The 15,706-nt window shown below is 47.7% G+C and overlaps 2 protein-coding genes across 3 annotated transcripts; one reads left to right on the top strand and one right to left on the bottom strand.

The window, feature by feature from the left end:
* Positions 1 to 123: 123 nt before the first annotated feature.
* LOC308049502 (uncharacterized protein C19orf44) lies at positions 124 to 3,769 on the top strand (the record flags this gene model as incomplete). The annotated part of the gene is made up of 7 exons (XM_080359184.1): positions 124 to 600; positions 847 to 1,201; positions 1,724 to 1,800; positions 2,128 to 2,599; positions 2,888 to 2,983; positions 3,111 to 3,277; positions 3,674 to 3,769. Coding segments are annotated over 7 exons (1,731 nt in total), but the record flags the coding sequence as incomplete, so codon positions are not given.
* On the bottom strand, positions 3,769 to 15,683 carry CHERP (calcium homeostasis endoplasmic reticulum protein). 2 transcript variants are annotated; one of them, XM_080359530.1, is made up of 18 exons: positions 15,622 to 15,683; positions 15,342 to 15,515; positions 14,254 to 14,435; positions 13,406 to 13,543; positions 13,027 to 13,178; positions 12,602 to 12,713; positions 12,161 to 12,250; positions 11,310 to 11,544; positions 10,454 to 10,632; positions 9,664 to 10,060; positions 8,966 to 9,204; positions 8,314 to 8,447; positions 7,942 to 8,028; positions 7,502 to 7,651; positions 7,245 to 7,361; positions 6,594 to 6,688; positions 5,981 to 6,166; positions 3,769 to 4,953 (listed from the first exon to the last, which is right to left on the bottom strand). In XM_080359530.1, exons 1-18 carry the CDS (start codon positions 15,644 to 15,646, stop codon positions 4,949 to 4,951), a joined length of 2,697 nt encoding a protein of 898 aa, XP_080215656.1. In that variant the 5' UTR covers positions 15,647 to 15,683; the 3' UTR covers positions 3,769 to 4,948. The 2 variants fall into 2 exon arrangements, with proteins under 2 accessions (XP_080215656.1, XP_080215655.1); XM_080359529.1 differs by having other exon boundaries at positions 3,770 to 5,370.
* Positions 15,684 to 15,706: the final 23 nt, after the last annotated feature.

Genomic DNA, 15,706 nt, shown 5'->3' on the forward strand with positions numbered 1-15,706 from the left:
ACCGCCGGGCCCAGCGGCCTTCCCCGCCCCGGTGGAGTCCGGCCGGCGGGTGACAGCGGGCTCGAGAAAGCTGGAGTCGCTCCTTTCTACAGCAGCAGGTTTCTAAAGGCGCGCAGCGGGAATGGCAGCCCCTGGTGCCCGGTGCCGGGGAGCGCTGCGCGGGCAGCGAGCGGGCGCAGCGCACAGAGCAACCCGGGCAGCGCTTCCCACGCGCGGTCCAGCTCAGCGCTGCGGAAGGTGGTGCAGCTGGAGAGCAGAATCATGAACCGAAAGAAGCAGATGGACCTGCAGAACACTATGGGCCAGAAGCCTTTGGATGAAGAGTCGTCCTCATCCACTGCCAGTCGTGAACACAGTGCGAGGGGCAGGAAGTACCTGAAGAATTCTGCGGCCACCAGTGGAAATAAATCCCTTGGTAATGCTGGTTTCAAGGAAGAGGAAAACATCCAGAGCCTTAAAAAGAATGTCATGGTTAAACAGCACCTTCATTTGGATAGTGGTGAAGAGGACATGAGAGAATTGACAGAGAGCTCTTTGGAGTTTTCCAGCAGCAACGACAATCGGAGGGTTGTTGTAAGTGATTCTAAACAGAGTAGAAAGGTAAATACAGACGACTTTGCTGGATTATGGTTTTTTATTTACACTTCCACAAAATTGTGTTAAATTGGTAAATTGCTTTTATTTAGATAAAACCAGAAACTAAATTTTAATTTTGGATTTGTGGCTTGTTCGTGATATGACTTAGCTTCAATCCACATTTTTTACCCGTTGTAATTTGTTTTCTTCTTTAGTGATCTACAGATAATAAGTGAAGTAACATATAAATCTCTTTTTTATGTCCTTTAGAAGAGTAAGACTCCATCAGGAACGCCTCCTCCATCCCATAAAGAAGTTTCCCTGGCAGAGGTACCTGAAACATCTTTGGTTCATAGCAAAGACTCAGAGAAAAGTGCTTTTGGTAGAGTTAATTCCCCACCACCCGCACCAGCCAGTGGAAACCTGTCAGTACAACGTAAAATGAGCTCTGAATCGCCACCATCGTCCATGAAAGACAATTCTGTAAAGGTGACTCTGCCTGCAACATGCAACATGAAGCAAAGCCAAGTGTCACCTCAGAGTGAGAGAAGTGAAATAAAATCGTTAGATGAATTGTTTTCAAAAGCAGCTGATGGAGAAGATTCAATCAGCAGCAGCTCGTATGGTACGTTTTCTAAAATATCGTCTCAGTAGACTTGGCATGAATTGTACTAATAATCTACTGACAAATGTACCGATGGCAAATACTCACTTGGAAAGGGTTCAGTAGTGTAATTTTACGTAAATGGAGGCTTTAGCAAAGGAATTGTGTTGATCCGTTTCTTTTTTTCTAGGGTAATCTATTTGTATTTTTCTTGTCTTTGCATTTAATGGGTTCAGTTTAATTATGCTTCCCTGGGCGCCCCTTAATGACGGTGTCAAAACAAGTACAGCATTTAGAACAGTTTTCATGGATCAGTGGGACAAGGTACTAACGGGTCTGTGTGAGAACAAGCGCAGACATGGGGCAACAGGAACGTCGTGAACTTGGGTTTGCAGACCCACAGGCCAAGGAGGAAACCGCTAAATCAAGGGTTTAGAGAGACTGCCTGCTAGTAATTATTCTTCTTTTTTGACTTTTCTCTCTGAAGGGAAAGTGTACTTTAATTTCCATGCAAATTCTCCTGAGAATGTCATTTCATTGCAGACTTCAGACTGAATATCCTGAGCCTTGATGATTTGGCACCAAATATCACCAGTGAGGCAGCGGAATTAAAGCAGAAGGTAAGCACAAGTTCCCTAGTAGCGCGTTTCTGTTCTGCTGCTTGGTGGAGGGTGGATGTTAGAAAACAAATACTTATACTGCAAGTTCACCAGCTCTGAGGGCGACATCAGGGTTATTACAGTCTAATGAAACCCGACCACATGATTTTTTTCATGTCTGTATTTCCTTACTAAACACAACAGCGCTGCACAGGTTGTGAGGTGATACGGGAACACCACGGGTTTATTTCCTGATGATCTACTCTCAGGGATGTGCAGCAGGACAGGTGGAGGCACAGTCTGGGCTGCATTTTGCTGCTTCTAACACACAGCTCTTTTGTTTTGCAGGAGACAGACATTCAAATTACCCAAGAATCAAAGAGAAATTCGAAAAAAGATTCATTCCTGGTGGTGAAGGACCAAGTTTCTCTTCAAATGAGAAGCGCAGCGCCTGGTGCGAATGATGCTTCCGAACGGGACGTTGAAAACACTGTGACTGAAGCTGAAATCTCTGAGCACTTAAGTGGAGTTTCTGCAGATTTCCCAGGACGCAAACAGGATGATTTTGATGACGATGAGAGAACCATTAATTCAGAATATTCTGACGACTTTGAGAGGTCTCAATCTACAGCAGACAGGGATCGCGTCTCACAGACCTCAGGGCAGCATTCCGAGAGCTGCACGTGTTGCGGAGAACACGCGTCTCCGGCAGCGCCACCTCCGCTTACCAGAGAACAGCATCGGCAGGTGCACAGAGTAACCGTCAAAGAAACTGCGGTTCAGACGGTGGATTTGCCGTTCGCCTATTGCTGGGCAAAGAGTAAGTTCAGGAGATACTGCCCCGTGTGATTGCTCATCGTAGAGTTCTTTCTGTTGCCCTATATTTGTTTTTTGGGGAAGCACTAGGGCTCCATGTACAAAGGCAGATGTGGCCTTTGTTTCTGAGGGGAAGAAAACAGAAACTGGGGTGTGCTTGAGAAACAAGCACCTTTATTTTTACTGTCTAGGGTTAGAAAAGTCGCCTTCCACACGGCATGTGTTGTAAACGAAGCGTAAAGAAACTTTCCCCACTCCCAACCCCATAATTCCACCTTTGTCCTCACCACAGCAACCCCGGCTGCGCTGCTTGACCCACCTGTAGGGAACAGCTACGTCGACCCCGTGCCTATTGCCAGTCATGTCATCAGCACGGATGCTGTAGAAGGTACTGGAAAATGTTTCTTACTCTTCAGTTTTACTCTATTTTATGTGTCTGAGCCCTGCTGGGGCTGCTCGGCCCTTCCCGTCTGGCTGCGACTTGTCCCCAGCGTGTTTCCCCTCGGTTCTTGCAGCCCTGACAGCGTACAGCCCGGCAGCGCTCGTTTTAAACTCCATGTTGAAGCAGCACTTGATGTTGACTCAGCAGTTTGTTGAGAACATTCATCACCTTCACTCATCCCTTGTGGAGTCGCTAGAGAAGGAGAAATTCCACTACCACACCCTGGAAGAGGCCAAGGAGGTATTTATGGTAGAGAGAGGAGGGGTAAATTCTTCCTGGTAGCTGCAGCAAACTGGTTTTCTTTGTGTATTATTCATTAGTCATAATAGTCGTAAAGTTCATAATAGCATTGAATAAAGGATTTCATAGAAGAATAATCTATTGATTAGGCCCATAACAATAACATCTCAGGAGTTTGGTCAGGAGACCAAAGTCTTACTGGAGGCCCCAGTTTGGAGAGATGAAGGTTTCTACTGGGCCCTTCAGCCATCTCAAACAAGCCAGGAACAGAAGGGTCGGGTTCTGTTACTGGTACAGAAAAGTGCAGATAACATGAAGATTTGTTATTTATTAAAGACTAAAAAGTATTTATCTACATGCCAGAGGTATTTGTATATTGACTCTTTTTCTTTTCAGTACATCAAGACTCACAAATCCCCACCTTTAACAACCGAGAAAGCACGGCAAGGAACTCAGAAAGCACGGGAGGAAAAAATGGATTGATATTTGAATTTGAAGTAAATTTTACATTTACAGATCTCCAAGTGGAACGAGAAACTCTTCCAAAGCGTACAGATACCAAGTTACAAACTACGTACTGGAAAGATTTGTACTAACTGCTACCTGTCTTGTTATACATAACTTATTTTCCTAGAGCTGAATTTTTTACTCATGTACATGATCCAGGGATGGGCAGGAGCCCTTCGTCAGATTGTACCAAGTGTGCAGCAAAAAAGAAGCCAAGAAACCCCTTTTCTCCCCAAGGAGGGTGTAGGTCATCACAGTATGTATATTTAGCATATAGATCTGTGATCACGGCAGACGTGGAAGTCTGTGCTGCAGCCCCCCAGGAATCTGTTCACAGTAGGAAAATACCGTATCCTGACTTACTGCCACATCTAAGCAATGTTTACGTATAACGAGCCTAGATCATTAAACTCAATACAAGGAAGCTTATAGCCAGCCCCCTGGAATCCATTTACTCTGAAATATGAGCCGTCATTTTCTTTAAAAAAGAAAAGTGTTTATTGGAAGGCAAAACAATAAAACTCACAAGTTGGTGACGTACAGGTGGTGAATGCCGCTCACAGACAGTTACAGCTCCACAACTACAGTAGATCTAAACAAACGGGGATTTCACCATAGGAACGGAACGGGTTCAGGAGGGTTTCTGCGACACTGAGGACGCGGAGGTGCCCACGCGCCCCCTCGGGGCCGCGGCGCAGTGTGGGGGCCTCACGGCTCTCGGGTGGCTCTGGGAACAGTTACAAAAGGGCTTTTTTTCTTATTGAGATTAAAGGAAGTTTCCAAGAACGTTTCATCATTAGAAACTTGCAATGCAGAGAAAATGGATTCTCTTCTAGTGAACTAATTAGCTTTTATTAAAGGGTATATACAAAAATATAAAAAGCTTAAAGAATGTCTTCCGTTACAAAGCATTGAACGTCCCTCAGAGCGCTGGACAAGCTACGCCAGGGACCCCTCGTGTTGTGAGCAGAGCTGGGGCTGCAGCAGCTGGTGTGGAGGGGCGTTAGGTTGGCTCGTTAGGGTGGGTCCTAACGAGCTCGCCCAGCGCTCGTAGGTCACCTGTACTGGAACTAGATGCGTCATTCCCCATTTAGACATTAGGATACACTGCTCAGCATCAGTGTGACTTGATCCCAAGGCAGCACCCCTCCACTTCAAATAGAATTAACCTTTTGAGAGAAATAAACATACATTATGGAACTAGAGAACACACAACCGGATCAGATAACGTCTGTATTCCACAGGAATGAATGAGGCACGATCCTACACCGGGGAGAGTTGGCTGGGGTGTCATTCTAGTATAAAATGGGTAACTAATCAAAAAATTTTGCAAAATAAATGGAAATTCTTAAACTTGCTAGACATGTCATAGTTACGACTGGCCTTTTTAAACACTAAAACGACAAGTGTTGAAGTGCATGTCCTAGCTTTCCATTTGTCACCATAGTTTTAAAAGTAATTCATTTGTCACTTCCTCCAGACTTTAATCCGGATTTATACAAGTTTAATGTTTTGTAGAAGATGCAAGACATCTTTCTTCAGAGAGTCTTATTCGGGTGGTGGAGGGTCTTGCGTTTCACGCTTCACTGAAACAATAAGGAAAAGAGTTCTTACACATTCTGCAGTTACCTACGCTGGCTGAAATGTCTCATGGAATGGGGGCTCTACTCATAAGAACTTTGTCTTTTGGGCTTTATTTAACCCATTTAATTACACAGATCTACTGCAGCCATAGGCAGAAGTGACTTCATTAACATGCCAATTTCTTTGCTTTAATCACTGGCAAGTGCAATTGTTGTACGTAACACAGACTCTCTGCAGAACAAAAGGATCATTTGGAGCGTTGTGCTCATGTCCTGGGCAGCACCTCCACTTTCTGAACCTTCCTTGGGATCGTCCTGTTTCGCAGGGGGGACCTTCTGGGACACGGGCTCTCGGGATCGCAGCCAAGAGGCGGCTTACACAGACAGGCCAATTGATCAGTGTTTCAGAAATGAGAATACAACACAACCCCTGAAAAGATGCTAAGTAATCAGAGTATACGTCTACTTACCTGTTTTTTTAATTGTATCCGTTAAGTTAGAAAGCATTAAGAGTAACTAATATTTTGATGTGGGTTTACAGTCTACAGTAAATAGCACAAAATCACTGTCAAGTCTACAAAGTGGTTTAAATGGCTTAGAAACATCCACTTACATTCTTCTCTGGCCTTCATGCGTGCGATAAACGAGTAACTCTTGTTTCTTCGGTAGTTTTCGTAAGGGTCATCTAACGCAACTCCCACTCCTTTGTACTGATCCCATTTGTCCCGGATATCCCCTCCTTTAATGGGATCCTGAATTCCTTGTTCCTTGGCTCCCAGTCCACCAGATCCGCTCCATCCTGCGGAAAGGACCCAACACTGTCATCCTGACACTATTTTTCGATTACTAGAATTCTGAGGACAAACAGACATTTTGGAAACAACCAAAGCAAGCAGCAGTTTGATAGAGCAGGATGGTAACAGCCAGCCTGAAGCAACCTATGAACCGTCCCATTGATTTCAACAGCATTCATGGACAGATTCTGCAAGCTGACAAGCATCAGCTCTAGCCCGAAAAACTCATGTCCCCATGCTCCACATCCTTCCCAGAAAGGCGACTGCCACACCACTCCGTGTTCTATACACGTATGTCTCTGAATATCCTATTGTTGCCCTCGGAATACCAACAGAAAATTACTCATGAACATGCTTTGAGTCATTGTGTCCAAGAGCTGCGTCCCCAACTTAGTTTCCTGGCTTGTGTAAGATTCCAGAACAGCACCTTACCCATTTTCACCAGCATCTGATGACCTTTATTTTCTTCTCCAAGTCTTGATTCTGGTATAGGAGGCCCAGAGCTGGAGCCCAAACCAGCAGAAGAACTAAGGAAATAAAAAGAACAAATTAAGAGCAAGTGAAAAAGAACAAATTAAGAGCAAGTGAAAAAGAACAAATTAAGAGCAAGTGAAAAAGAACAAATTAAGAGCAAGTGATCCTGTTCTGACAAAATGTAAGGTTATTTATATTCTAGTAGACATTAACACCCCATATGACCCCATCCGCTCTCCTGAACTACTCTTTCATCAAGCTGCTGGCTATGAAGTTTGAAAGGGGCCAGAACGCCCCACCTGCTCCTCAGTACCCGTGAAATCAAACGCTATGGTCTTCCTGCCACAGAAGTTACTGGGAGGATTCCTCAGCGGGCACAGGAGGCAGTCAAAGTTGAACAAGATTTTGTTATAACAAAAAGCCACCACAATAGAGTAATGTTCTCTCTATAAGCACATCTAGCATATAAATCCTTTCTAAATCTGCCTGCCACCTTCGTTTCTACTTTTCACTGAAATACTTAATATACCCAACATAGGAGAAAGCACCCGCATTGGTACTTGTCCAGACAACCCAGGTGGAAAGAGGAATAACCAAGGAAAAGCTTACGGAGGAGTGGGGCTGCGAGACTGGGACCGGCGCCGCCTCCCCGGGGAGTACGATTTGGATCTTGATCGTGACCGCGACCGCGAGCGGCTGTGAGAGGAGCGGGACCTGCTTCGGCTTCTGCAAGGGGAGAACCAGACGAATCACGCGAGATCAGGCGCACGAGCTCCCAAAGCGACACCCGGGGCTCCTCATTCGACCCTCAGGGTGGATTTCTTCCCACTCCCCCAGTTCCTGCGATTCAGCCGCCTGCGTTTTACCTGGACTGAGAGCGCGAATAGGATCGTGATCGAGAGCAAGAGCGGGATCGTGACCTCGAATAGGAGCCAGACGATTTTGAAGATCGTGAATTGGAGCGGGAGGACGAGCGACCTCGGCTCTTAGACCGACTGCGAGACCGGGAAGGGCCACTGTACAGACAGAGGAACTGCAGTGAATCCCCCGGGAGAAGCACGAGAAATGCAAATATACATCTGACCAAATTCAAATTACACACAAGCCCTGGATTTTGCAGACAATCCAGTGAAAACCTGAGTGTGGCAAAAACTATTTTCTGCTGATTAGACAGAAATTCCAGCAAGTTGAAACTCAGTGACTCCATCAGCGTGTTGCTGAACATCCCTCTGCATTTACCCCCGGTATTCCCAGCACCTTCTAGACAAACACGGCTCATCAGGCAACGGCACACGGGACCTCTCACCTGTTTCTCTTCTCCTGACCTTTCCTCCGCCTCGCTCGCATTTTAGCTCTGAAGAATTCGTACAGTCCGTTCTGCTCCCAGCCTTCACTGCAATAGATCAACCACACACAGAACCGGCGTCTGTAAAGTCCTGCTTTGATTTTAATGGACACCTTCAGGATTTCCACCAGATTTTGAGGGGAACAAAGGGCCTGGGCAAAGATGTCTCACAAATCCCAGTGTAAGATCAAACCGTGTGCAGTTTACAGTACAACAAGAGCATCATTTCAGCATTAGAAGAACACGGGCGAAGGAAGAGGGAGGCTCTTGGTGGTCTGAGACAGCTTCTCAGGGCATTTTCCTTACCAGATTATTCGCTATACCTACTCTTACCTGTTTCTAGGCCTGTCATGAGATGGTGGACTATAAAATGCCTCAACCGCAGCCAGGAGTCTCTCACTGGGGGGCATTGGGGGTGGAAGACGTATATCTTTAGGATCTAAAGGTTTATACTCATGATCTTCAAGCTGCCGGAAACAAAACAAATGACATTGGTGTCATGTGTCATGGGGTGGCTCCTGAAGAGAGAAATAGAGATTTAACTGCGTAGGGACCTCCCATTTCACTACGGGATTAAAAAACGGGCCAGGAACAAGGATCCTGCAGGTGACCCAATGCTCTCCGTGCTGTCACTACCATTGTGATTCTATGAGAAAAGCCAGCGCTATACACACCGCAGCATTAACGGGATCGTCGGGTAGGTTAAACGCAGATCGCATCTACCCGCCTCAGCCTGGCCAAACCTGCGGTGTGCTCAGCTATGAGCTCAAAGGGCTTTCGCCGGGACATAACACTTGAAAACGTCACCATTTTCACTGCCTCCTCCCCCCACTCCTGCCCACGTGTGCCCCACAACAACTCTGGCTGACGGTCGCTGGATGGAAAGATTTGAAATCACAAATGTCCACGTTAAACTGTCCCTCACATTGTGCAGGGGGGTTTGATCTTTTAATCCTAGCAGGCGGACTCTGAAGTCAGCACTTACTTTTACGAGCGGAGCCATCAGTCCGGCAGGAAGATCAAAGTAGGGAACGTTTGGCACCAGGCTGGGATCATCGTGATTCATGTGAGGGGGCCCTTGGCGCCGCATGTGGGGGGGCTGCCCGTTAAATCCGTGCGGGGGAGGCCCAAAATCAGGGTGCTGTGGCCCTCCCCAGGGAGGATGCTCGCTGATTCCAGGATGAGGCAATCTGTGACCAGGGTGATGGTGAGGAGGTCCCATTTCTGCAGAATGGGAAGGTTAAAACGTATTATTTATAGCTACAGAGACAGGAAAGCGATCACAGAGATGTGCTTCAATCAGTGCGTTTATCCCAAAATACAATCTTGGCACCCAGAGCCTTGCGGATCCAGAAAAGCAACGGAACTGCAGAACCAGAGACTGGCTACGGGTCCCCGTTCAGGAATATCTGCAGCGCATCTCCCTCCCTGGCCAGAGCAGCTGCTCTCAACACAACAGGATCCTCGATTCCTGGTTGTCTATTGGGGAAGGAAGACTCAAAAAGCAAGGAAGATTCCAACTCCTCTATGTGTTTCCTACTGCATTGTTAGCAGCGGTTTCCCAAACCCCAAACTCAGCGTTTCTCGGGAAACCCACGACAGTCCACCAAGAACAAACCAAATCATTTTGTAATGGCAATCAGCATCGCGACGTAAGAAAACCTGGCCTGGCGCGCACTTTACCTTGAGGAAAATCCCCCTGGGGGTAATCAAAACGATGAGGATAAGGAGGCCTTTCAAAGGGATGGCGAGGTGGAAAATCATCCTGCATGAAGCGAGGTGGAAAGCGGTTGAAATTATGCGGATGCGGGGGCTGGTTGAATTGGGGATGTTGCTGATGTGGAGGAAATGGGCCTCTGAAGTGAGGTGGCCGTTGCATTCGAAATGGAGGTTCCCTCTGACCCCCACCCCATGGAGGTTGTTCGTGCTGGTTGTTCCACGGCGCTTCGAACTGGTTGTTCCAAGAAGGATCGGGCTGGTTGTTCCAGGGTGTCTCGCGCTGATTATTCCAACCTTGATCTCTCTGTTCATTCCACATTCCTTCATGGTTGTTATTCCACGGAGGACAATGAGGTGGTCCCTGGTGGTGAAGAAAAGAAACCTGGGCATTAGGCTAAAAAACAACGAATGCGATAAAAACAACCTGCCTTTGAAAGCAAATACAGCCTGCAGGCAACATGTGCAGGCGAAAGAACCTTCCGAAGCCTGAACAACGGTAGCTTCGGGGAAAAGACAGGAAAAGAGCAAACTGTTCCTGAACCAAACAGCTCTGTGGTACTTCTGCTTGTTCACAGGGAACGTGTGACGGTTGACAAACCAAAATGCAATGTATCCTTTGCTTTTAACTGGGCTCAGAATGAGAAAGCTCAGCACGTGAATCTGGATTTACAACTTTCACCGCACTTCCACCACGAAGACGGTCATTCTGAGCTGCACCTCCCTCTGCATCTTGTTCCAGAATTGGGGTTCTCACCTGTTGTTGACCCCACGGTGCAACAGGGTGAGGTTGGTCAAACCAGGGCGGTTTATTCGGAGGAATCTGATCGTGAGATCCAGGGCCGCGTGGTCCACCAGAGGCAGGGTCCTGCACGCCAGACCCTGTTGTGTCGTATTCTGTAGAACCAGCCAGAGGCAGCTGAGATTTACCATCATCTGCAACAAACGGGAGGCTGTTAGGAGCATCCATGTCACACACAGTTAATAAAACACCTGCACATCTCTGGCAGGCTCCATTGGGATTTTCACAGTATCACAGTATGTTTGGGATTGGAAGGGACCTCAAAAGCTCATCCAGTGCAATCCCCCCATGGAGCAGGAACGCCCAGGTGAGGTCGCACAGGAACATGTCCAGGCGGGTTTTGAATGTCTCCAGAGAAGGAGACTCCACAACCCCCCTGGACAGCCTGTTCCAGTGCTCTGTCACCCTTACTGAGAAGAAGTTTCTTCTCAAATTTAAGTGGAACCTCTTGTGTTCCAGCTTGATCCCATTACCCCTTGTCCTATCATTGTTTGCCACCGAGAAGAGCCTGGCTCCATCCTCATGGCACTCACCCTTTATATATTTATAAACATTAATAATTTTGTTGGATGCGTGGACATCCTGCAGAAATTTATTACTGGGAGAGAGGATTCCGCATCCTTTTAAAATTTATCTCTTTGGTTCTTTTTATATTCGAGCATCAGACCGCACCAGCTGCAAGTCTCCAGTTTCAGGCTTTTGCCTGAGCCAAGGCAGCACAGCATCTTGCTACCGAAAAAGGAGCAAAACCCCACCACCACCTCACACCACCACCCCAAATTTGTGCCCAGGTCCCAGGCCGGCTCAGCACCTGCTTGCGTGACGGGAGCGGACGGCGGGGCCGAGGCGGGTGCTGCGCTTGGCGCCTGAGGCGGGGGGGTTGATTTCACCTCGTTCTCCAGCGGGGGGATTTGGATCTGCTGTTGTTGCTGCTGCGTCAAACTGTTCACGAACTCTTCGTGCTGAGTTTTCAGGTTCTGCATCTGCTGCTGGAAGGCGACCTGGACAGGCTGCACGACCGTGGCGTATTCAGTGATCAGATTTGCCTGATCAAATGGGAGAAATTGAGAACAAGTTACCACCCCACCTAGAGCAGTTACCTGATCTGCTTATTCACCGTCTCCCAATATTGCTCTGCACGCCCTCCCAGGAAAAGCAGGAGAACGTGGTAACCTGCTCAGGGGAACCAGTCACACCGGGAAGCCCTAAAGACTTCCAAAATATTCTCTGCAAGCTGAAACCCACTGTCTCTGTTAATGCTCCACTTCCAAATCGAGCTAAAATCAACAGCATCCATTATTCATGCTAAAAATGAATAGTTCCTGCTGCCACAATCATTTTAATGCTTTCTGCATACAATTTAAAGTTACGGTTTCTTTAGTTTCCGCTTTACCAAACCCTGATTTCCACAAAAGAGAACACACCGTCAAATAGACACAAAACTGCAGCAATTAAAAATGCAAATGGGCTTTCTGGGATTGTGTCAGCAACCGGACTATTGAACATTTGAAACAACAAGGTTATGTTTTACATTATTTTTTGTAATACCTTGTAAACAACTTCAAGGGCAGGATTTAATATTTGCTTTCCCAAAAAAGGAAAACATTTCCTATATTTGTTTTGAAAATATCTAATCAGAAAAGCGTTACTGTCGCGACTAACCTGGTACTGGCCAAGTCCAAGAGCCGGGCTCTGCAACTGCTGAATAATTGACTCGTCAAAGTACCCATTTTTCTCCCATAGTTGAAGCAGCTGCATAAATTCAAGAACGAAAGGCTTTTAGAAATTATGAACAATAAAAGAAAAACATTTTCATGGCTCTAGTTTTGCAAAGAGACCTCGGATTTCGACACGTGTCTTTGAGCCATCAAACATTTCGCTGCATTTGTCATTACGGTAACTTTTAATTAAAGCCTAGTATTTGTAAGTTCTAGTTTAAACATGAATTAAAGCACATCCTGTATGTGATTTTATTTACATTGACTCTATGAGGACAATCACACTGGAAGAATCTCAGCGGACCTCTCACATCCTATTTGTGCATTTGCCCGGCGCTAACCTGACGAAGCGAAGTGGAGAGTTAAACCCAACCCAGATACTCACTCTGGCAATTTTCTGTTGCTTGTCCTCCTCCACTGCCAGGAAACTCGTACAATAAATAGGCACAACCACCTTCTGCAAAGCAGCCAGAAGATCTCGCGCTTGCTTTCGCTGGCTTCAAAAAAGGAATGGGAAGAGTTATTGACTTTCTCTCTAATACTAAGAACATTGTAATATTCATCTCCCCCAACTTCTCTGCACTAAAAGTAGTGGATTCATAGAAGAGTTCCCTTCTTTACATTTGTACTGTAAATTCTTGACTGGAGAAAAAACACACAAAGTGGACTTTGTGCCAGCTGTGGATACCTTAAGACCACTGCCAAAAAGAATATGTTAAAAACAAACTAGTCAAATTAATATATCTAGTGGAGAGAGACTTCATCAAATTAATCAAGACACCCAACTGAAACCCACAATTGAATTCTTACCAGTGATGCAAAACATCATTGATTAAGTAGATGAGATGCAAGCGGAGCTCGAAGTGAGCCCCTTCGGCCGTGATGCGATTGCGCAGGTGCCCGGCCATCAGCTCGCAGTGCGCCGGAGACTTTGCGTTGCTAAACATCCAGTTCTTGCCAGCCTTAGGAAAGCAAATGTACAGTGTTTTAAGTTAGACTGATGTGCTCACATCATACGGGTTTCCCGGAATTCCAAAATACCTTCAAGAAGGGGAGATTTCAAGTAGCAGCCATCATCTCACCCACCACACGACACAATAAAGCTGCTCTTGACTATACAGACAATCTCACAATTCTCATTATACTCAATCCACAACACCAAATAACGGTTCAGATTTAGACCACTTACTGAGATTGCATCTTTCGTACAAGTGTCAATTATTGGCTGCAGCAAGTTGTCAAATTCGTTCATGTCTAACTGGGTTTCCTCCAACACTTTTTGCATCTGTTGCTCAATTGCAAGGGCCACTGCTGACGTGACTTGTTCCTGAGAAAAGAGACAAAATGATCATTCTCTTACATCCAGGATTAATTTAAAGAACTAAGCTGCTGTATCTCTGTCCTCGTGGCTGTAAATGGCTATCTCCAAGACCAAGATGGTTTACACGCAATGTGACCACATATCTGGGGGTTTTATGAGAAGAGACTCTCCTCATTCCTCAGGAAAAGCCCAGTTCACTTCCACCAGACTCAGCATCATGAGAAAGAAATAATTGCAGGAACTCCTCAATGTATAGAACATACTCTCAGCATTCTGCTTTCCTCCAGGAACTCCTCGGTTTGGTTCCTTATAGCTTTAATAGCAAAACGTTGCCTACAAAAACCAACTAAACCAACTAGCTCAAAGCACAAAGTTCCTTCCCACCCCTAATCCGATTCCACTTTAAAATACTAAAAGCAGGAGCGTCTTGCGGATCCCAACAACCTGCAGCATTAACAAAGATTAAAGCAGTAACAATTTGTGCCACTCTGCGAAACAACAAGGTTTTTCATATAGTAAATAAACTGTTTAATCAAAGGTCAATCCTACCAGCGCATCAGATACAGCCGTTCTCTGGAGACAACGGCAGTTGCCACAGAACAAAAATAAGCCAATATTCCCTGTCCCCACCGACACACGCTGCCACCACCAGTCAGAAGGAAACCTTCTCTCTCCCTTCACTCCTTTTTACAGCCACTGGCTTATCTTAAACCAACCTGTCTCATAGCGAGGAGATGCTGCTCCTGCTGCTGCAGGTTCCACTGACTCTGCTGGATCAGCTCCTCCACGGACGGGGTGCCCTGAGGAGCCGGGAGCGGCGCAGCCGGGGGGAGCGACGGTTGTGGCAGCGGCTGGATCTGGGCGGTAGCTTCGATATCTTGACTTTGCTTGCACAACACTACCAGACAAAATACAATTTTACAGTAAACTCCAAAAAAATCTGCTCCCACCAGCCTGCACGCAGAAATCACACTGGCTCCAAACCAGAGCTTTGCTCTTTATGTCATTGCTTAAGGCAAAAGGAAACCCTGGCGGGATGGTGCACAAGAGGAGCGTCAGCAGCTCCTTGTGCACTCTGAGAGGAGCGATGCCAACACAGAGCCTGGCCCAGGCTGCCCAGGGGGGCTGTGGAGTCTCCTTCTCTGCAGACATTCCAATCCGCCTGGACACCTTCCTGTGTAACCTCATCTGGGTGTTCCTGCTCCATGGGGGGATTGTACTGGATGAGCTTTCCAGGTCCCTTCAACCCCTGACACTCTGGGATTCCATGATTTTTGTTACCAAATTTTTATACAAGCAAACGTGGATAACTGCAGGACTTCATTTCTGATTTGAAAATTCTGTTCACATAAATATATTATGGCCTGGGAACCAAAGCTTTCCTATGAGGTCTTGTCACTCAACCATGTAAAATGCTGACTTTTGTCACTTTGAATTAATTTTGTTTCCTTTGACAGATTTTCCCATTCCCAGGTCCCTCCAACCCCCGACACTGTGGGATTCTGTGTGCCAGGACCAGCCCCCGGAGCTGCGGGGCCGAACCACCGTGTTCTCGGGGTGTCCCGGCCCCGCAGCCCGGCCGAGCTCCAAACCCGCCGCCGGGAGGAGGCGGAGGAGCCGCGGGCGGGGCTCCGAGGGCAGGACGAAGCGGCAAACCGGCCGTGGCCGGGCAGAGCGGGGCCGGGACGGAGGAACCCGCTCCGGCAGCCGGGGCCGAGCGGGGCCGCGAACCGGCGGCCGGGGGGGGGGGGGCGCAGCGCCCGGCGCGGCCCCGGGACCCGCACAACCCGCGGGCCCCACTCACGCTGCTGCTGCTCCAGGGCCAGCTTGTACTTGTAGTAGCCGTAGAAGTCGCCCCCGAAGAGGAAGGAGAATTTGGGGTTCTCCTTCTGCTTCTCCATCGTCATCTTCTCGAACTCGGGCCCGTTCCGCGCCACGAACTGCGCCAGCTTGTCGATGACATTCCGCAGCTCCTGGTCTGTGGGGGAGGCAGCGCCGTCAAGCTCCCGCCGGCCCCGCCGCCGCCTCCCCGCTCTCCCCCGCGCCCTCCCGGTCCCTCCCCGGCCCGGCGGGGCCGCGCTCACCGTCGGGCGGCAGCAGCATCTCCATGGCTGCGGGACAACGGGGGCGCCGCCGCCGCTAGGCCGCACCGGCCGGAAGTGCCGCGAG

Source organism: Nesoenas mayeri (assembly GCF_963082525.1).
Source record: "Nesoenas mayeri genome assembly, chromosome: 25".
Lineage (NCBI taxonomy): Eukaryota > Metazoa > Chordata > Aves > Columbiformes > Columbidae > Nesoenas > Nesoenas mayeri.

What these genes read in the sequence shown, in the direction of transcription:
- CHERP (XM_080359529.1), bottom strand. Translation starts at nt 15,646, where the DNA reads ATGGAGATGCTGCTGCCGCCCGACG. An exon ending in AATGATGTTTTGCATCACTG is followed by an intron (nt 12,714 to 13,026) that starts GTAAGAATTCAA and finishes CCTTTTTTGAAG; the next exon opens with CCAGCGAAAGCAAGCGCGAG. An exon ending in TGATGGCTCCGCTCGTAAAA is followed by an intron (nt 8,448 to 8,965) that starts GTAAGTGCTGAC and finishes TGTTTCCGGCAG; the next exon opens with CTTGAAGATCATGAGTATAA.